General features: G+C 48.7%; 1 protein-coding gene across 2 annotated transcripts in view; it reads right to left on the bottom strand.

Annotated features, from left to right (window-relative positions):
- The window catches only part of Vps8 (VPS8, CORVET complex subunit), a 219,565-nt gene that overhangs the window by 1,187 nt on the left and 195,850 nt on the right, over positions 1–22,528 (bottom strand). For both annotated transcript variants that reach the window (XM_005368975.3, XM_013354407.2), the window contains one exon: positions 2,032–2,112. In XM_005368975.3, coding sequence (XP_005369032.1) covers positions 2,032–2,112 — 81 coding nt within the window. The remainder of the gene's footprint in view (positions 1–2,031; positions 2,113–22,528) is intronic.

Raw genomic sequence — 22,528 nt, 5'->3', positions numbered from 1 at the left:
CCAGGAGCTGGGACTCCTGCCTGCTAAGCGTCAGCACCTGGCTTTCCCACAGAGCTAACCTGAAGACTCACTCAAGGTCAGGACTTAAACCCAGAACCATGACTGGGCCTGGAGCTGGAACACGGTCCCCAAGGCTGCTCTCAGGAGCACTGCTGAGGCCTCACTGGAGGGCGATGGATGCCTTTCTGTAGGGACCGCCCCCAGGGGAGCAAGTAGCAAGTGAGCCTTCAAACACCCCAGCGCGACTGTGTGCATCTGTCTCCTGGCATCAGTCCTCTGGCATCTCTGCAAGCCACAGGGCCAGACAGGCAGGGTGCTTTTCATGGGTGATGTTTCTAATCCTCCACAAAACCCTGAGGAGGGACTCTGAGCCACCCAGCTGTGAGTTACAGGGTAGGATTCAAACTCAGATGCATGTGGTCATTTCTGCTCAGCCAAGCTGCCTGTGGTCTTGCCGTCACGTGTGCCCTGCTTGCCCGCCCTGACTTCCGGCTGTTCTGTACATCTCACGGCACTTCCAACTCTGTAATCGATCAGCTCTGTAATCCAGATTTTGTGAAGGGTCTGTGAGGAGATTATGCCCCAGGTTTCCAAAAGAACAGTTGATGGACACCGTGCTCAAGGGGTGTCTGCATTCTGACACCATGACAGAGACCGACCACGGACCAGGCTCCTGTTTCTTAAGAGTCTCACCCTAGCGTCTCCTGTCTCAGCCACTAGGACATCACTGGCCCAGTGGAGCAGAATGGTCAGAGCTCGGTGGTAGGCAGGAAGGGCCGGACTGACACCAGCCAGTTCAGTCAAACTGCAGGGTCTCATTCGGGAGACCCTGGAGGTTTCCAGAAACACGAACCGCTGTCCAGACTAACAACGCAAGAGGGAATGCCGCTTTATCCCCAGTCTCTGCTCCAGAATGGAGTGAGAGCAGGGCTACATGCCCAGAGGGAGCCGGCACTAGACAAGCTCAGAAAACCCCCGGACTGGGTGGGATGTGGGTGTGACCTGGAGTGGAGGAGTTGACCTGGTCCTCTTCCCTCTTTCCAGTGGCCGGGAGCCAGCCTGGGCTATGCAGAAGGGAAGGGACAAGAAGGTTCTCACCAGTTGGACTTGCATGGCCCCGGCGCCAACAGGAACCTTACCCAGAGCACAGGCAGTCTGGAGGAAAATGTCTAAGAGTACAGAAAAGATGTTTCCAGGTTTCCTGGGGAAGGCTGAGCCCAGGGTGCTGCCAGGCCTGTGCTCTCGATGCCTGGATGGGACGTGGGCCATTCCTGAAGGAAGGCAGACTGAGAGCCCAGGGACACACTTCCGCCTGCCATGGACAACTCTGCAGGACTGACTGCTCTCCTCCCACAGTTGTAAGAGACCAAGAGTTCAGCCATGTCCAGTTCCCCAGTCTTCACTGCAGCTAGCTAGGTGGTCACAAACCTACCTTGTAGACAAGGGAAGGAGTATGTACAACTTCTAGCTACTGTTCCTGAAGAGAGGGCTAGCCTCATCTTCCTTTTACTCTGCTTGCTAGCTGGCACGCAGAAGCAGTGGGCAGAGCTGGACTGACCATGCTGAACTAAGTGAGCAGAAGCCTCAAGCTGGGGGAGACCTGGAGGTTCAGGGATGGTGTCCCAGCTTCCCGCATTTGGCTTCCACCAGGTGCAAGCCACTGTTGCTTAGTATTGGTCTTCCGTGGCCCAGATACAACTAAAGCAGATGTTGAGGAGGGCATGGCTGTAGGGCGGGTTTGGCAGTCTCAGATGCGAACTTCCCGAAGGAGGACACAGGCTTCTAGCTTGCTCTCTATGGGGACAGGCCATGCACAGCCCGCCTGTGTCCTCACGGCCCCCGCGAGGTAAGTAACAGATACCTATCTATTGCCTTTGCCTTTGCGGCAAATTCTGAGTGCCCTGGGGGCCAGGACTGGTGGGCCATGTGGTCAGAACAGGTATAACGGGCACCTTCCAAGCCAGAGCTGGAAGCAGGACTCGGAACAGTAAGTTATAAATCAGAAACAGAAACATTAACCATAACCATTACCCGAGAACTTCCTCGGTAGAGCCGGCAGAGCTGCTCGAAGGCTTGGATTTGCTGTGGATCCAGAGCAGGCTCTGAGTTTGCCTAGGGAATAAAGAACGTCAGATCAGTCGTGACATGTCTATCCCTGGACAGCCTCTGGCCTTCCTCACATGGACGAAGCAAGACACAGTAGTTCCCTCATGTGTCTGAAGAAAATTAGTCCTGGCAGCTGGGAGGTTTGTCTGAGTATCCTGAAGGCTGCTCTGATGCTCCTCCAGCCGCATCCCCTATCTGTGAACCCAGCATCCTTCTGAAGGCCGCTCTGATGCTCTCCAGCCGCATCCCCTATCTGTGAACCCAGCATCCTTCTGAAGGCCGCTCTGATGCTCTCCAGCCGCATCCCCTATCTGTGAACCTAGCATTTTTCTGAAGGCCGCTCTGATGCTCTCTAGCCGCATCCCCTATCTGTGAACCTAGCATCCTTCTGAAGGCCGCTCTGATGCCCTCCAGCTGCATCCTCTATCTGTGAACCCAGCATCCTTCTGAAGGCCGCTCTGATGCTCTCCAGCTGCATCCTCTATCTGTGAACTCAGCATCCTTCTGAAGGCCGCTCTGATGCTCCTCCCAGCTGCATCCTTTATGTGTGGACCCTTTCCCCACCATGACCTCTGAACTCGCCCCACTCATGGCCTCCCTGAGGCCTTCTGAGCAGGTGCCTTTGGTCCATCCACTCTTGTGCACCCATAGCCATCACCTAATATGGCTCCCCCAGACAGTCTTTCTTTGCCATTTCCTTGTTCATTATAACTTCGGCTGCAAGACCAGTCTACTTGCAGCTTGAAGAAGGGATGCTGGAGCACCTCTGTCATCTGTCTGTCTATTGTCCCCTGGCCCCAGGAGCCTGCCAGTGCTGCAGCAGACTTTGTCTGACTCCCACCTGGTGAGGGAAGAGGGATTCCCAGGAAGGAGCCCTGGAGGTCAGCAGCATTTCTGAACACTAGTGCCCATCCCACATGACCTCGGAGAGTCATTTCAATCCTCTGGCCCTGGAGGTGACCCTTGGGAGGTCACTGACAGCCTGCCTCCCAACAGGCAAGGGCTCAGTCGTGCTAGCTGTTATAACTACCTCAGAGGCACCCTTGGTTAGAAGTTCATCTCTGAAGTGTTTTGTATTTGTGCATTGGGCTAGTGAAAACCGTCTGTTGTTCCCTTCACTATGAACCTTTTAGGCAGAAAGGAAAAGGGTTTCTCAGACACCCCCCCACACACACACACACGGGTGGGGCTTCAGAGATGAAGCATGCGGGGGTTGACTTGAGCGAGAGGGTAAGCACCGAGGCCTGGTGCAGACACAGCCATGAGGAACATCGCTGAGCACATGCGGAGCCCTGGCTGCTGCGTGCCACCAGGGGCCATCCCACCAGGGTCTCAAAAGTGCTCCGAGAAAGGTCCTGGCAGATCTGTTTTCCCAGCAGGGAGGGTATTCACTTTAATTAAGTTAGTAATCTAGGGCATGTATGCATGCCATGCTTCCTGAGTGGAGGCCACAGAACAATTTACAGAAGCCAGCCTTGTCCTGCTACTATGTGAGTCCTAGGGATGGACCCAGCTTTGTCAGGTTTGGTGGCAGCAGCCTTTATACTGAGGTGTCTCACTGAGCCAGATGTGAACTTAAGATAGTATGAGATCTAGAAACTTTAAGGCATATGTAAATTGACTTTGTTCCCTTAACATATGCACGCCCCGCCTCCCGGAGACAGCTGCCTAGGGCTTCCTGCCTTGCTGGCCCGGCCTGCAGGTACCACAGCTGTCTTCCCGCAGGAGGAAAGGAAATCAGAATCTCCAGAAAGCAGCAGCTGAAGAGAAGAGTGCTCACATCTACCCAAACATAATGTCACAGCTGGTCTAGCGCGTGGCTGCCTCCTTCTTGATGCGTGTGATAATATGGCGGCTGAGGAGGCAGCTGAGGAGGCGGCTGAGGAGGCGGCTGAGGAGGCGGCTGAGGAGGTGCAGAGCACATGAGAGTGGGCTTGCTCATTGGGCCACACTCATTCCGCTGGATCACACAGACAGACGAAGGAGCCCAACAACCTGAGTGCTGGAGCTGCCTTGACACTTGTTAAGACCCAGGTGGCCTCAGCACTATTTGGTAGAAAAAACTATACTGGAGAGAGTACATATCACACGGCCGACAGATTTTATAAGATGTCCAAGGAGGTTCTAAGATCTGCAGGGCAGATAAATACACCAAGCGTGGCTCAAACCGAAGCCCAGCAGGGAATGCCACCACCGCTAAGGCACAACCACTGGTGAGCACGGCTCAGCACCTCTTTCAGACCCCTTAGCAGCAGTGCCCAGGCTGGGGCAGGGCACATGCTCTGTACTGGCCGCTCTACACCACTGCCTCATCTCATATAAGGGGCCCTCCCTGGTTATTGTGCAGCCTGGTGTTCTAGCTTTCTTTCTTATTGTGGCAAACACCCTGACAAAGAGCAGCTTTGGGAAGGGGTGTTATTAGGTTTACAGTCCAGGTTTCTGTTCATTATTTCAGTGATGTCAAGGCAGGGAACTAAAGCCTTGCGTCCACAGTCGGGGCAGACGGCACAAGCATGGTTCTTGCCACCTAGCAGCTTTCTCCTCTCTACATTGCTCAGGAGCCCCTTTGGGAGTGGGCGGATGGGTGGGGTGGGTATGAGTGAGGGGCCGGAGTGGAAGGGGTGCGTTGGGAGGCCCTGCTGGTCAGATGCTGCAGCCTACCATACTTCAGCAGCTCTCCCAGGGCTCAGCACAATATGGAGGACTCCTTCTCTTGTCCTGGGAGAGAGGGCGCTTCCTGCTCTCTTCCTAACCTTATCTGGAAAATGTCTCTAGGCCTAGATGTCTGACTTATCTCAAGGATGACCCCTGACACAGTTCCCTGCAAATGTTCTTCCCCTGCTGCCCACGTGGTGATTAAGCAGGATATTCTAGCTATTTCCATAGGGCCATGTTGCCACTAACCCAGCTTATGATAGGAGCAGACCTTTAACGCAAACTAGGGTTTGCCTCAGCTACCACTCCAATCCTATACTCCCTATACTCTGGAATAAAGCTGAACTGTCTCACTCAAGTCATATCCCAGAGGCTAGCTCCGCCATGTCCACAGGCGGGGTGCAAAGCTTTCTGTTGCCGCTTCTGCCCCTTTGTCCTTGTGGACTGGTGGCCAGTGAACTGCTAGAAGAAGGGGGACCCCACGGGTGTGTGGGTGACAGGTGTGGTGGGTGTGGGGGAGTGGTACGGTCCACAGTGGATTGGGCCCTTCTCCATCACGTAACAATCAAGACAGTCCCCCACAGACACCCCCACAGGCTGATCTGGATTGAGATTAATTCTTCATTTACACTCAAGGTTACCAAGTTGAAAGCTGAAACCAACTGGCACAGGAGGGTTTAATATGAAGGGTCCAGCAAGAAGCAAACAGAGCAGGGTCCTGTGGAATATTAGCTTAAGATGTGTTACACTCTTTTATGTCGTGTTTGTTTAACTCTGTGAAGCTGTGGTACTTCGCCTGTCTGAAATACCCGATTGGTCTAGTAAGGCACTAAATGGCCAATAGCAAGGCAGGAGAGGGATAGGCTGGGCTGGCAAACAGAGAATAGACAAAAAAGAAGCAAGAGAACAAGAAGGGGAGGATACTAGGGGCCAGCCACCCAGCCACCCAGCCACACAGCTAGTCACAGAGGAAAAGTGAGAGTAACACACAGAAGAAAAGGAAAAAGCCCAGAGGCAAAAGGTCGTGGGATAATTTAAGGAATGTTGGTTAGAAATAAGCCAACCAAGGCCAGGCATTTATAAGTAATAATAAGCCTCTGTGTGTGATTTATTTGGGAGCTGGGTGGCGGGCCCCCAAAAGGGTCAAACAGCAAAAACAACCAACACAGGAAAACACTAGGGAAGGGAGGCCATTTGAAGAAGACACTGCAAAAGCCAAGTGACCACACGGCAGAGCAGCGCCAGCAAGGAAAGCAGCCGCCTTATGGGGATACTGTCTTTGGCCTGAAGAAATACTGGATCATGTATCAAATGTCATTAAACTACACTTCACATAGAATCACATCATGATGGAGAATGCAGAGGCCCTGCCACTTCTGAAGAGCTACGGAAAGTTCCCTCAGACCCTATAAAAGAAAACTTGTTTTGGACACTGTGTTCTCTTAAGCTTTTGTTATTGTGTTTGTTTTCTCCCTCCCTCCCTCCCTCCCTCCCTCCCCTCAACCAGGTCTCCCTGTGCCTCAAACACGTATTAGGCCTCTCTCTGCCTCCTTAGCGGCTGGGCCCAGTACATGCCACCTTGTTTAGATCAAATGGTCTGCTGCCAGAGAAGCCATGACTGATGAGAGCTTAGTGGAAACTATTTCTGGGGGCTGGGATAAACACTGGTTTTATAATATCTCTCACAGACATGCAGTTCTTCAACATCTAGACTGTTCTTACTCCCTTTATTCCAGCAGATAACTTTGGACGCAATTACAATCTTCTTAGGACAGTGAAGGTCATGTCACAGGGTAGCAGAGTGTGGCACTAAAAACAGAGCCATGCCCTCAAGCCCCTGGGAAATACTGGATACCTGTGGGGTCTATTCTGGGCATGAGATACACTAGTGCCTACCCTTGGGAGTTTGCTGGTTGAGTGGGAAATGGCTCAGGTAAGGTTCACTCCGCAGTGTCTGACCCAGTGTGTCTCAGACTTCAGTGTGGAGAAGTGCTCAGTGTGTTGTTAAATGCCGGCTCTGGACGGCAGTGTCCAGTGAAGACCCCACAATGTGGGAGGCTGAGGCAGGAGGGCAGTTTGTTCTAAACCAGCCTGGGGTACACGGTGAGATTCTCTTAAATGTTTGTGTAATAAAAGATTTGGGCTAGCAGGCATGGGGTGGGGGTCTGAAGATATGCATGTTAAAGGGTTGGTATCTGCACTGTTCTTACAGTGTCCTGATACTGACAGGCTATGTTTAGGTTATGGGTGTTTTAGCTCCTGGTTCAGCTGTATCCAGCTAATTAATTAGCACCTCCCCCCCAGGTGACTCAATTATGTACGCTGCTTTCAACATTTGTTGGATTTACATGCACCCTGGCAATCCTTGCTAAGACTGTTTAATTAGACCATAGTGTCCTTGCTAAACAGTTTGTTCAAATCTTACCGGATTGAACTCTTTACATTTTTACCATGTACGCAGGGTTATGCAGCTGGGAGGTTTGCCCAATAAAACATGTAAAATACACATGCCCATGGGAGATATTTTTCAAGTTACATAGCATACTGGGTGAGCTCTGGCCTTGCCAAGGTGCCATTTCTCTATTATGCCTTTAAATTTCTTGGAGCTGCCAGGTGTAGGGGTTTTAATAATGTATCTGTGGTGGTCTGACTGAGAACGGCCCCCAAAGGCTCATGTATTTGAATGCTTGGACCCCAGTTAGTGGAACTGTTTGGGAAGGATTAGGAGGTGTGGCCTTGTTGGAGAAGGTGTACCACTGGGATGGGCTTGGAGGTTTCAGAAGCTCATACCAAGTCCATCCCCCTCTCCCTCTCTTTGCGTGCATCTTTCGGACCAGATGTGAGCTCTCGGCTATGCTCCAGCACATGCATACCTGCCACCACCATGCGTCTGCCATGGACCAACCCTCGCAACTACAAGCAACCTCCCAACTAAACACTTTATCTGTAAGTTGCCTTGGTCATGGCGTCTTCTCACAGCATTCGAAGGGTGACTAAGGTAACATCCTAGAACAGTGAAGAATGTGACAGGATCTTTCTTGCAACATGAGCCTGTCACCCTAAGCACCAAGAAATTGCCTTCTAGGAGTTATTATGGGAGTCCTGAGACCATCCAAGAAGCAGAGCATGACTGTGCTAACCCATGAGCGGCCAGAGCCGCACACAGTAAGCGTCTGCAGACAAGTGACTCAAGGGGCAATGAAACAGCTGTCTGTTGAAGCGCTTAGGACCTCATAGGTGCTCGCTGCCATCAAGCCCTTCCTGAGCTGAGAGCCAGGAGTTTTAGGCGGCAGCAATAGGTAGTACACATAACAGTTGAGGTGACGACCCGAACCCCATGCCTCTAATGGGAGGACAGCGGGGGTGAACAAAACTCCTGCAAACAGATGTGTCCAGAAGGCTGGGCATTTGGCTGTGGCCATGAGTCTTCCGAGGTGCTGACTGGCTCCTGCTCACTCTCCCCAGGTTCACGAACTGGGATTCAGTTTTGTGGCTCAACAGGGATTTCTAGTGATGCTAGTGTCAGTCCCTGGGTACAAGGATGTGGACAGTGCCTTCTTCTGCAAGTTGCCTTGGTCATGGAATATCTTCACAGCAACAGAACAGTAACTAAGACATCTGTCAATAGCTCCCTGGGCATGAGTTTTCATTCTTAAACAATTCAGATCATTCTCTTCCAGTCACCCCCCTTGTCTCCCTCCCGTCCCTACCACACTCTTCCCATCATTAGCAGTTCTTTGATGACTTTTGCTTTGGTTGGGTTTAGCCAGGGCCATCTGTGTACCTATTGGGTTAGAGGTGGAGCCTAGATGGGTCACTGATGGGTCCACCCCTGAAGGCAATGATTTCCTCTCCGCTGATCTATCAGTAACACACAGATCTGAGAGGGAGGGTCTGTCAGGGTCAGCACTAGATCTTATTCGGTCTATCCTCAGCACTCTGTACCCCAAAACGTGTTCAGCAAACATTGCTAACACCCACATCATGCCTCATCCCAGGCCAGCAGTTCTACAGCTGGGCTTTGTAAAGGTTCCTGTGATCTCAGGTATGTTTGTCCTACATGTCAGCCAAACCATTAATTTCATCTTATTTAATCCAGTTTGGGAAAGGTATTTTTAAATGTCAGGAGAAAATGAACAAACAAGGCCTGTGCCACCGCAGATGTTGGGGCTGGAGGTCTGCGCTGTGCCTCTGTGCAGGAGCTGATGCTCCTTCAACAATCCCTACCGCACAATCTTAGGTGAGGCCCCTGTTCTCTATGAGCAGGGTGCTGTTGTTGACTTTTGGTAACCCAGGGATACTGATCAGAGCTTCCGATATGAAATGGCTAAGCAGCTGGATAGAAAGCCATGCCCGGGGCTCCAAGAGCTCTCTCAGGGGTGGCACTCAGAAGACACAGAATAACCTGCAGGCCCTGCATACACAGCCAGTCTCTATCATGTGCCCATGTGGGACATCATCCTAATAGACCAGAGACCCAGAAACAGAGCACAGAGGCCACAGTGATGGGGCCAGGGAACAAGAAGGGGCGTGCTGCAGGAGAGAGTAAGGGGCAAAAGAGAATGGCATCCTGGAAACGGAAGCTATCCGAGGGCAGGACCACACACGGCAGCCTGATCATTAGTACCAAGCTCAGGCTGAAACAGCTCTGGAATGAAGATCTGCCCATCAGATGGCCAGAGACAGCATTCTCGCTTCTTCCTTACTCAACAGGAGAACCGCCTCCTCCTGGATTCTAGCTGAGTGGCTCTGGAGATATTTAGTGTCTCTAGTCTGTTTTGTTGTCTACGAAGCTCTGCTTTGCAAAGCTATCATGAGACTTACAGACTGTACGGACCTGGTGCCCATTTGATGTTTAATGACGGTAGCCGTAACTGTGAATGAGTGTCTTGTGTTGGAAGTGCCTGGGAGAAAGCACAGTGGGCTAGGGGCGGACACCTGAGCTCTCACCCGCTCACCAGTTTCCCGTGAGCACCACTGGGCCCAAGCTCAGTGTAATTCAGAGCATTGCTACTATGCATCAAAGTCTACCATCCAGGGGATGTGTATTTATGGCAGGGGAGCTTCAAGGCACACAGTGGTATTTACTGAAGCCAATCATGGCTTATAGTGCGAATCAAAAGCAAACTAGGGCAGCCAACTAGAGGCACTGCCACAGAACAGCCCTGCAGGGAAATGAGATTCAGTGAAAAGATACTGTACAGGAAAACTGGTCTGCCAAGTCAGTGTCATGCACAAGGGAAAGTGGGAGCAACAAGCATTCCACTCAAAACTTCTCGAAATGAGCAACAGTTTCAGCAGAAGCAGGACACACAGCCAAGTTAAACGACAGCCTTTCTGCATGCCAATCACAAGCAATCTAAGGAAGAGATCGCGGGTGCACTTCTATTCACAATAACCTCAAAAATTAAAATATCTAGGAATGAGCATAACCAAGTAGGTAAAAACCTTGACAATTTTTGAAAACTTAAAAATTCTGATGAAAGAGTCTGAGAACACTAGAGGATGGATTAGCAGCATGGATTAGCAGCATTAATACTGTGAAGATGACCTTCCTACCGAAGTCAAGGCAACCCCAACTAAAATACCTACAGAAAAACAATAAAAAGACATTCTAAAATTCTGTACAACACAAAGGTGTGGGAAAAGTCTTTCTAAACAGGACTCCATTTGCTGAGAAATTGAGGCCAACAGCTGACAAATGAGACTCCATAAAACTAAAATGCTCCTGCACAGCGAAGGAAACAATCAGTGAAGAGGATGCCCGCAGAGTAGGAGGGAATCTTTGTCATCTACACTGAGAGAGAGGATTGATGTCTAGACTACAAAGAACTCAAAAAACAGTAAGACAAACAAGCAAAATGACTCAAAACAAGCAAACAAACAAACCAGGCTATAGATCTGAACAAAGAGGTCTCAAAAGATGAAATAAAACTGGTTAAGAAATACCCTCAAAAGTGTTCAGCTCAAGGCATGGTGGCATATGCCTTTAATCTCAGAAGGCAGAAGCAGGTGGATGTCTGTGAGTTAGAGCAGTTAGGGCTACATTGTGAGACCTTGTAGCTACTGTTCCCACTCCGCCAAAATGCTTAACATCCTTAGCAATCAAGCAAATGCAAATTAGAGTCAGTGTACCCCTCACCCTCCCTAGAGCCCCATCTGCATGGTTTCTTTCTACTCTGCTGGCTTTTGTGGTCACTTTATGATATATACTCAGTTCTAAAGATTCAGGGCTAGAATCCATGTATGACAGAGACTATACAGCATTCGTATTCACTCAGCACAATACTTTCCAGTTCTATAGATTTACCTGCCAAGTTTTATTTTTCTTGATAGCCGAATAGTATTCCATTGTGTGTGTGTGTGTGTGTGTGTGTGTGTGTGTGTCTCACACTTCCATCATCTCAGTAGAAGGGACCATCTCCTGCTCTTGTGAACAGAGTGGAGATGAACATGGCTGAGCAGCACCTGTGGAGCAGGGTGTCGAGTCCTTTGTATGCTGGGTTAAACTTACTTTTAGTTTATTTATTTATTGAAAGAATTTACCGCACTGACTTCCTCAGTGGCTACAGCAGTTTGTGATAGCATCAGTACTGAAGAAAGGCTGTCTTTCCCCTACATTCTCACCAATATTTGTTATCTGTTGTTCACTGACTGACTAACCATTCTGACTGTGTTATCAACAACTGTCCACCTGAACTTAAGGCCTACTTATAGAGGGAGTTCACACCTGGTACCATAAGCCTAGCCAGCTACAACAGCTGGAGAGGTCCTAGGCCTAGAGCAGACCCTCTTATTGCCATTTTTCTAAACCAGTATAACTTCTAACTGTACTTTTCTGCAATAGCACCTAGTTGGACATCTACAATGCTACCTAAACAACTAAGGCTATTGGGAAAATTACAGAGAAGGGGGGAGACACTGTAAGATCCAAAGAATCATGATAATGTCTTGTAGAAATATCAAGATAGTACCTTCTAGACATTTCAGGGATGCTGTCCCCATGAAATCACAACAGTGTGGTCACCTAAACAAAACCTGTATAACGACAATACCAGTTGACGTGACAATGTGGATGGGGACAGTTCTAAAAGTCTCCACCCCAAGACGAAGAGCTACAGTCAATCAATGGCTGCTGAGGAGGGAAGAATCAGCTTTCTCCAGGGACAAGTCCTTCGATAGGCTTTCCAATCCTACAATCAACCCTAAACACGTATGCATACAAACGACACTAAATGGATTCAAGAGGTTGTATGCATGTATGCATGCGTGTGTGTGTATATATATGCATATATACATATTGTTTTATGTATATAAAACAATAATAATTAAAGAAGGTCATGGATTTGAGAGAGATTAGGGGCACAGGAGGAGTTAGAGAGGAGAGAGGAAAAGATGGAAATAGTCACATATTTGTAAAAAAAATTCTTAAAAAATTACAGTTTAGATTAAAAAGAAAATGGGAGGGAAAAAAAAACCCCAAATAAAACCCTGAGCAGTGTGGCAAGTCACAGCACAGAGCCCTTCCCCATGTCCCAAACCATCCCAGAGGAGAAGCGACTGGTGCTAACTCACAGCAAGTTTCTTTCCAGGTGATGAAGTCCACTGCTGACGGCTGGAAGTTAAATTGGAGCTGAACATTTTAGGGGAAGAAACAGTGCCGCCCTGGAAATGACCTGCAATGCTCAGCATTAAAGTAAATCCTCTCGAAAATGAGGTCTTGGTGATCTGTAAGAGCCCTGGGGAGAGGCAAGTGAGGTGAGCACAGCATGCCGACGGGCGGGCTGCAAAGTGGGTGACTCACAGAGGTGCTGTACGCGAGCTGTAATTACATCCTCCAGAGAAAACCAACCAGGGCATTCCGGACCCATAGCCCTCTGAGCCACAGAACCAGCTTCACTGCAGAAGCATCTGAGCCAGCTCCACCCCGTGCTCCCAGGAGGGATGTGAGGCTAGGGAGCCTGCACGCGATCCTTCCAAGCACGCACAAGAGCACGAATGGGCACGGAAAGCTGCACTCTGCTTGTTCGTTTCTTGCTCATAATCCACATGTGAAAATTTCATTCCCTAATCGTCTTCCCACCTAACATGCTTCGGAGAGCCTTGGGCACTTGGTGTACTGAGCCAACACAGCCTGTGTCTTCCATGGGCAGAACCATAATCTGTTGGGGTACGAGTGCAACAAAAACTGCAATTCTGCTGTTCTCCTGCCTGACCTCAACTTCACTTTGAAACCTGTTATCATCATAATCGGCTGCAGCCTTCAGCCAGACTTTTGCTACTGTCTGAGCTGTTCCAACCGAGAGCCCTAACCATTTAAAGCTCTCTGGCCTCAAAGGTAAGAGCAAATGGCAGCTCCTGCTCTGCAAACAGAAAGCGCCCTTCCTGAAGGTCCAACACCGTATGCTCTCACACCGCGTACCCGACCCTCCAGGCCCTCCTATGTCCCAGTGACTCATCACTCCACAGGTCACAGCTAATAATGAGTTAGATAATGAGATAACACTCAGACTATTAAGCTGCCTGAGAAAGTGACGAACAGGGCGGGAAGGTTGAAGAGGCAGTCGGGGCTCTAGGGACGGACACACAAATGCTGGCAGTGCTGGCTGAAGCTTCTGTGTCGGGCAAGGAGCAGCCAGCAGCACTGCCGCAGCCCAGTGTGGCTGCTGGGCACCGGCCATCTCTGCAGCATTCTATGCACTGTCTCTTCAGGCCCCACTGCACCCTACAAGGGACTTCTGTTGCTGTCACTTAGCGACGTGCCAAAGGTCACACCTGTGGAGGAACACGGACCTGAATGGAGGCAGTCAAGTTCCAGGGACTTCGTTACCTGTCACGGTCTCAGTATCAGTCTGACAAAAACAGTCACAACGAACGCAAAGAACGGAAGCAGGTCTGCCTTCTAGGGAGTCTGTGATTCTGCTCTGCGATGACAAAGCTCATCTCGTCAGGCCTTCACGAGACAATGAGAGGGAAAGCTAGCTGGGCGGTAAGTGGGCCATGTGAAGAACCAAGCCTGCTGCAGGGAGGAGCCTCAAGCCTCACGTAAACCAGCTGTGCCGTCCTGGCGCTAACCATGCCTTCTGCAGCCCCAGTGCAGACTCCGAGCCTGACTCTGCACATTAGTGACACGAATCAGTTGTGCTGCTGCCCTTGATCGTCACTACCTCATCTGTGAAGCAGGAGGAGGAGGGCAAGTGGGAGACGCAGGCTTCCTGCTGCCTGGAGGGCTCTTGGTGTCCTGTCGGATGCCTGTGTTGAAGCACACAGCAGCAACCCAAGGAGGACGGATTTACTGTCTGTACCCAGCAGGGCACTGAGGTTCTAATGTGCTAATGTACTGTTTGTACATGACAAGGTGAGCCATCAAACCACATCTGCGGCAGACAGAAGGTGACAAGAAGTTACAAGGCATTATGGGTGTCCCACAGGCAGATTCAGCTGCTTAATTTGCTAGGGTGCTGAGTCTGCACCTGCCAAGTGTCTTCCAGGTCACCCAAGAGGCAAGTATCACTAAATGTTGTTTCATTACCCAAAGAAGCACAAGTGTTTCTGTGTGAAATGGTGTGTGGCGGCCTGATGATCATGTGGGGTCGTCTGTCAGTCTCTTGTCTCTTTTTCCTTCCCCTTGGATATGGAGCCTCTTACTATACCTGGAGCTCATTAACTGGCTACACAGCTAGCTTTGGGGATCCAGCTGCCTCTGCCTCCCCAGACCAGGGCCCACAGATCTGCTCTGCTTCTCAAACTGAGTGGGTTTTGTGTGCTTTCATCTACCCATTCTGAGCTCTCTCTTTCACCACAGAATGTCCCTGGATTAGTAGGATGTTTCTGAAAGCCATATGCTACCCCTGCACACGCTTGGCTACCCGCTGTCTAGCCCGCTGTGAGAGACAACACCTGGGGAACAGACGCTGATGATCCTGCCACACCAGAGTGGATTTTGAGAGCTGGTTTGACAACCTCAGAATGTACTTGGAAGCTTTAGACATGTAATGTAATGTTTTGGCCAAATTCATCAAAGTTTGCCTGCCTGCCATGCTGACATCAGGGAGGGCTGGTCACAACTGCCTCCTAGGTGGGGCTGTCACCTCATTGTAATGCAGGCAGTACTCAGTCACCATTACCTAGAGAGTTCAGGCTGGATTCACTGTAACAAAACAAGGTAAAATTAGGGCCCCCAGTGCATGCTCCTACGCAGACTAGAAGTTCTACCACAAGGTATGTTATGACCTTCCCATCACTGCTTTCTGTTCTGTTCAGAAAGGGAACGGTTTAAAAGCCTATTAAGATGTCTTCTTATGGGAAGCGGAGTTCAAAGAAGGCATCCTAGATGGCGGCCTTGCTCCACTAGCAAAGAACTCTTCTCTTTTCATCACTGGCAAATGTTTGGTCTTACTTAAAAAAAAAAATGACTGAAAACAGGGAAAGACTTTGTTTTCATGTAAATAAAATCAAGGCCTGCTATCCTCTGGTCCCCGACTGATTGTTTCTACTCAGGAAAAGTCAACAATTATCTTCATGGGCTGCTCAGAGCAGTAATTCTCGTAGGCTCCTCTGAGGGGCTGAAGCCATCATAATTGTTCTATCAGAGTCCTGAGTTTTGGATTGCATTTGCTCAAACATTCCCGCCCATCAGAAACAAATACGCCTGGAAATGATGGCCAGATAACAAGAGGTACAGAGAAGAAACCAGAATCATGGGTTTACCTCTAAAATTAGTGTGCTTGTTTGACTAAGTATGGCCCCACTAGGCTCATCTATTTGAATGCTTAGTCATCAGGGAGTGGCATTACTTGAGAAGGATTAGGAGGTGTGGTCTTGTTGGAGGAAGTATGGGGCTTTGAGGTTTCAAAAGGCCATACCAGGCCCAGCCCTCCACCCACTTTGCCTATGGATTAGGTTGTAACTCTCAACTACTTCTCCAGCATCATGCCTACCATGCTGGCTATCATGGTTCTGCCCTGATGAAACTATAAGCAAGCTCCCAATTCATTGTTTTCTCTTATAAGAGTTGTTGTGGTCATGGTATCTCTTCACACAGAACAGTGACTAAGACAGAAGTTGGTACCAGGGAATGGTGCAAGGCTGTGACAATGTTTCTTGCTGGAAGATTTAGAAGACTTTGGGATTTTGAGAAAAGTAGTTGGATGCTTTGGGGTGGGTGGTGGTCAAGGGGCCATCCTAGCAGAAGCATGGAAGACAGTGTGAAGGCAAGTTGAACAGCAGGAACCCAGATCAAGATGTTTCAGAGAGGAGGAATTTTAATAAGTAGTGTAGAGACCATTCTTGTGATATTTTGGCAAAGAATATGGCTGCTTTTTGCCCTTGTCTTAAAAATCTGCCTAAGGCTAAATTGAAGACTTTTGAATTAATGGCCTAGGCAGAGGAGATTTCAAGACAGTCCAGTATTGACTCTGTTGTGTGGTTATTAGTGACAACTCTTAAGCAGGTCTATAATGAGGAAGATGCTGGACAAAGAGAAATACAAGGTGTTAATTTGAGGAGAAAAGGAGCACCAGGAAGTGTAATGGGGATAAAAAGTTTAAAGAAAAGCCTGATGCTGAATGGAATAAAGGAAATGGTGACCTCAGGGCAGGACCCCACCCTGCTAAGATTCCAACTTGTGAATTAAAGAAATGATTAACCAGTAAAGGAAACCACAGAAAACAAAAAGCTGATACAAATGTTACTGAAGATGAGGCCAAGCTCCAGCAACACAAAGCAGCAGAGGTTGGCAGCTTTGGCCATATAGTTCTAGCTTTGCAGTCAAGGATATAAGAAGGGGGTTATGGAATCTCCCTCTGTGGTTAAGGAACGCTTCCAAGGCCAGGCACATGTCAGGGATGTCCCTGCATGGAGCCCCAGAGAGGCTACTGTATGTAGCTGTGAGGGTGAAGCCTGAATTGTATTGGAGACCCCAAGATTTTGAAGATGCCAAAGTTATGGGACACATACCAAGGAAAGCTGCTAACAGGGAGTGGAAGGTAGCCCAGGAGAGAAACAAGTGTGTTGCAGGCAACAAAGCTGAAAGGAGTTGGAGATCTGAAGAGCGCCTTGACATCTGATGTGGAGTTTGCCCATTTGGGTTTTGGTCTTATTTTGTCTGTTTGTTCAATATTTCCTCACTATGTTCTTTTCCCTCCCTTTTAGAACCATATAATGCATATTCTGTGCTATTACATGTTAGAAGTATGTAATCTGATTTTTTATTTTGATTTCACAAGGGGGTTTCAGGTTAAGAGATTGCCTAGAGTCTCAGAAGAGACTTTAAACTTTTAAGCAATCTTGAGGCTGTGAAAGACTAAGGGGACTTTCGAAGTTAGACTGGATGCACTTTTGCATTAGATATAGCTTCAAACCTACAGAGGCCAGGAAGTGAAATGTGGTGGTTTAAATAGGTCATTCTCTGAATGAATAAGTTTGAATACTTAGTCATCAAGGAGTGGCACTATTTGAAAAGATTAGAAAGTGTGGCCTTGTTGGAGGAGCTGTGTCACTGGGGTGGGCTTTAAGGTTTCAAAAGCCCATGCTAGGTCCTGGCACTCTCTCTGCCTGAAGATCAAGATGTAGCTCTCAACCACTTCTCTAGGACCAAGCCTGCCGCCATGCCTCCTGCCTTGATGATCATGGACTAAGCCTCTGAAACTGCAAACCAGCCTCCAATTAGATGTTTCTCTCATAAGAGTTGCTGAGGTCATGGTGTCTCTACACAGCAATAGAACAGTGACTAAGATGATCAGCAAAACCAAGTTAACAATCCACAGGGCTGTGCTATAGTTACTCTCAACAGGAATTTGCTGCCTGAAAGAGACAAACATGTCTGAACTCTTGCAGAGAAGTAAAATTTAAAAAAATTTAAAAATGAATCAGGAGTTTCACACCAGCAGTGGGTAGAATTTGAAGAGGAGGAGCTGAGCTGAGCTCCAGAAGTCCATATAGGGCTTAATACATTACTCACTTGTGCAGGTTCAACTACAGAGGCCTGGTGGAAAATGCTGTTTGGAACTCTGAAAGGCACATGGAAATCCCAGGCTTTGCAAAATAGAAGACAAGAGAATACTAATGATCCAGACTGGAAAGAGTGTGGCTAAAGACTGAGGTGTCAGAGAAGCCCAGCCCCAAGCCAGGCATAGGATCTGGGATACTTCAAACCCATTCCTAAAATAGCCAAGAACGAATTCTCTGAAAAATTTATCAGCAACTGACAGCCAAACTCGCATGCCACTAAAAGACAGGAAAATGCAGATGCTCAACAACACTGTTGTCAATGCACAGCATCTAATCTGCAACTCCTCGACAGGAGTAGCAGAAAATGTGACCCACAGCAAAGGGAACAGCAGCAGCAATGCTTAGAGATGCTCGAACACACAAGAACTGGAAAAATAATTACGTGTGTGTGTGACTTGCATGTGTGTGTGTGTGTGTGTGCGCACACGCGTGTGTGCACATGTATAAGTGAACAGCCTCAGTATGGAAGTCAGCTGAGCCAACAACTATAATGTCGGATACATTCCAAGATGACAGACATGATGGTATAGTTTTGATAAGTACTCTTTCGTTGGAAGAGAGGGAACAAAGATGACCCAGAGAACTAGACTGGCACCCAAACGGTCTATAGACAGCCCCACACCAACAGCCCCTGAGCCTAGCAGGAACAACAGTGAAATGCCCTGGGAAGCAGAAGAGCGGCATGGGGCTCTGCTCATGGCCTAGAGCTGCACTGCGGCTCCAGTGTTGATAAAGGTGGGAGCGGCCTGTGAATGGGTCATAATGACGGCACACAGTACCAACACAGGCCTGCCCTGGGCTCTGCGAGGCAGGAGTGTGCACATCGAATGCTGGTGTGAACAGAATCAGCAGCGTGATTGTGCCATGTTCACTTCAGGACAAGCACGCAAAATGGGTGCTGAAAGGGACAATGTGCTTTTGGTTCCAAAAGAAAGCCTAGGATAATGACAGAGTACTGGGCTGGAGAGATGGCTCAGTGGTTAGGAGCACCGCCTGCTCTTCCAAAGGTCCTGAGTTCCATTCCCAGCAACCACATGGTGGCTCACAACCATCTGTAATGGGATCTGGTGCCCTCTTGAGGAAGAGACCTGGTCAGTCGTCCTCAGCAACTCAGACCATGGAACCCAATATGGACAAGTTCATGAGAACCACTATACATGGGCTGCGCATGCATGCTTCAGCATTGCCAGGGCAAAATTTCATTTTTTCATTTATTGTTCATCAATGTTCTCACCTTTGTAGCATGACAAAGGACAGAACAGAGTGTGTTCTCCAGAGAAGACCAGAGCTGGGGCAAACAGACTGCCCAGAGAAAGGGGTTGAGTAGCCCTTGTGGCTTCCAGAGAGTAACAGCAGCAACGGGTTGGTGGTGTTATCCCACTGAGAGCAGGTTAAGCCCCATTCTAGGTTACTCTGTAGTGTACAAACCAGTAATTTTCAGGCTGAATGCCCTAGGAGACTCCATTTACAATCAGTTTTGACTTCACTTTGAGGGAGAAGGATGACATCGGGCCCTAGGTGGGCCTAAAATTCTACCATCCTGTAGCCACCTCCTATCGAGAAGAGATGGACTAGAAAAAGGACCACCCTATAAATGCACTGGGGAGAACTGAAACAGTGGGGACACACGGGCATATAAAAATTCTCTTGAGGAGACTAGGTCCAAGAATTTATTGGAAATACTTAAAATGTGGTAGCATAGCCCCAACACAACGGATCATCTGAAACCACGTGTATATTAAGGACTGAGGGCCCCTGAACTCAGACTAGTCCCCCATTGTTAATGCGCCTACTCCACACTGCCCGCCCACCTATGTGCCCATCGGGTGTATCCTTTTCCCTTTGCAGTCACGTTCTGCAGCTTTGCTCTCAAGCCCGACTACAGCAACTCTCTCTGCGCTGGTCTAGTTTGTATCTGCTGCAGCCTCTTTATTTTGTATTCATTCTGTAAGACACGCACATGCATCGACACACATACACACACATTCATACATACAGTGTGTGTGCTATGTGATTTGAGAATTAATATTAGTAATTATCAGTAATTAAGACTGACCAGTGTTATGTTTCAAACCCCAAACCTGGGACAAAAGGCTGAGGTGTCTATTTATATCAAAGTCGGACCTGGCTTCCAGGTTCTCCCAGCATCCCTCAGTCCCTACCTGTTACAGAGTATGGCTCACAAACCCCTCCTTCTACCCTGAACTCTCCAGCCCAGAGGCTGGGCTGCCTTTCCCCCAGCTGCCCTTCCCTTATAATCCGATATTTTGGTTACCCACTCTTTTCTGGATCTTTTAACTCCTGGCTGCTGCCCCGACTACCCTCACCCCCTCCCTTCTCCCACATGGCCCAGCTCAGCCTGGTCATGCCCCCACTGGACTCTCCCAGATGTCCCTGCGTCTGGCTATGCTTTCCTACATATCTGCAATAAACCTTCACCACCATCCTAGGAGCAATCATGACCTTTCTTTTCCCTTTTCTTTTTTTCATTTAGCCAGGCTACCAAGGTGGATGGATTTAATGACAAAAGCAGTCATTGAACCACAAAACCTTGTGAATTTGACTGTACTCAATAAATTCTGACGCCGTGGAAAGACATGGTGTACTTGCATGTTTCTTGTATGGCCTGTTCAGGAGATGCCCACTATTGGGAAGATAGCTCTTAGTCAGGGCTTCCCAAGGTGGAACAGGAGAGGCAAAAAGCTCAGCCCCGGAATGGCCAAAGGGGCTCCACATATTCTGACCCTAACTGTGACTGGTGAAAAACACTAAAACCAAACCAAAAAACTGTGTGAAGATTCTAGAAGTAGTCCTGGTGAAAAATGGCAAATGAAAAACTGAAGAAAATCTGAAGAAAGAAGTAAGTCTATGACCTCAGTGAGAATAGTGTCTGTGTCTGAACAAAGCCTCTTCCCCCAACATCCAGCTCAGCCAGGGGGACTCCAAGCCGACACTGCACCCAGGAGCACGGGTACTCTGGGAGGAGGCATCAGTACTCCCGGCCTGCCTTCCATGATGCCTGTCTGGGCTAAGTCCTCGATGGACGCCCCTGTTGGTGGGGTTCTCTTTGGGAGGCTGTGTGGTACCCTCCCACCTTTCCCTGGCTTGTGAGGTTGCTTCACAAACCGAAAGCAAAAGAACTCAAAAGATGATCCTTCCGGTCAGACCCTCTAAAGCTTTCATTTATGACAAGGAATCCAAATCTTTTCATTTTCTCCCACCCTGTCAAACCTTTAGGCAAACGTCTTAATCTCCCATATGTAACTATTGTGTACAAAAAGGCCCTGTGGCATTCTTGGAACTTCAGTGACATACCAACCCCTTCCCCAATTTCTTTTCTTTTGGGTCAATTGCAGGGCTGCAGCAATGACTCAGCAGTAAGGAGCATGACCATTCTTGTAGGGCATTAGGATAGTTTTATAACTGCTGCTTTATGCCACATGGTTGTATTAACATAGTGGCATCATATGACATGTACCCTTTAACCTTAGTATAGATGGCTGCCAGCCATGTGACAACATCCATTTTGATGAGGTCATCAGTCAAGATGGAGGACAGCCATAGGGTTGCTGTTTAAAAACATCTATTCTAAACAAGAGTCAAATCTAAGTTACATATACAGTACATTCTAGACAAGAGATGAATCACATATATACCCATGTAGATTTTTAATTGTAAACCTTTTGTTAGATGTTTAAAGCCAAATTTTGTTACAGATTTTATAGATTTTAAACCAACCCAATGAACTTATGCAGGGGACCTGGGTCTAGTTTCCAGCCACCACATGGTGGCTCACAATTGTCCAACTCCAGTTCCAAAGGACTCAATGCCCTCTTTTATCCTCTGAGGCCAGAGGCGTGCATGTGATACATAGACATACAAGCAGACGAAACACCCATACACACAAATATCTCTATCTCTCTGAAACTAACCATCTGTTAAAGGCTGTGCAGTTGGACCCCAGCCAATGTGGAAAGGGCACAGTCACCACCTGTCTTAGAATGAAAACCTGTCTGAGACAGAGCATGTCCTTCTGTCTCTGTGAACATGGTAACCTGCCCATGGAGACACTTTAATTGGGGTGACAGGCTCTTATTTGTGACCCTCAGCTTACTTCTAACCACTAGACCACAGCCGGCACCATTCTAATGGGGCGATACAGAACATTTCCACTGTCCCTGTCCAGAGCCCTAGATGCAGAAGGGAAGATTCTCCCCACAGGCTCATACACTGACAGCTCCTGCCTGCTCTCTTCTGAAAAGAACTGGTTTCATCAAAATCAGGCTCAGAGATGTTTAAACCCAGTTCTTAAGGACACGGGAGTTGTGAAAGGTAACGGAGCAAGATTATCAGATGTGAAGCAGATGCGGCCTAGACTATAGGGCGACTCTACAGGAGAACTGAGGAAAACAATTGGGAGGAGCCCTTGGGCAGCATGAAGATACAGACTTCAGGAATGACTACTTAGGAAGAATCAGAGTTGACACCCTGGGCTTGTACAACTATTTCTGTCCTGGTTCACTGTTGAAAACAAAACAGCTGGGTGTGTCCAAAGAGTAAAGCTAGAGTCTGCCAACACCACAACCCAGGGCTATCCCAGGGGGATGGCAGCATTCACGTAGGGAGCAGTATCAGAAGCTTAGTTGTGGAGGCCAGGCCGTGACTGCTGTTACTCCACAGTGTGCTCGGCTGTGCCTGGCTTTGGGGTACTCCACAGTGTGTACAACAGTGTGCTCGGCTGTGCCTGGCTTTGGGG

This window comes from Microtus ochrogaster, unplaced genomic scaffold, assembly GCF_000317375.1.
Source record: "Microtus ochrogaster isolate Prairie Vole_2 unplaced genomic scaffold, MicOch1.0 UNK43, whole genome shotgun sequence".
Classification (NCBI taxonomy): Eukaryota; Metazoa; Chordata; class Mammalia; order Rodentia; family Cricetidae; genus Microtus; species Microtus ochrogaster.
Note: the sequence above shows the minus strand (reverse complement) of the source record. Positions and strands in the feature narration are given on the sequence as shown.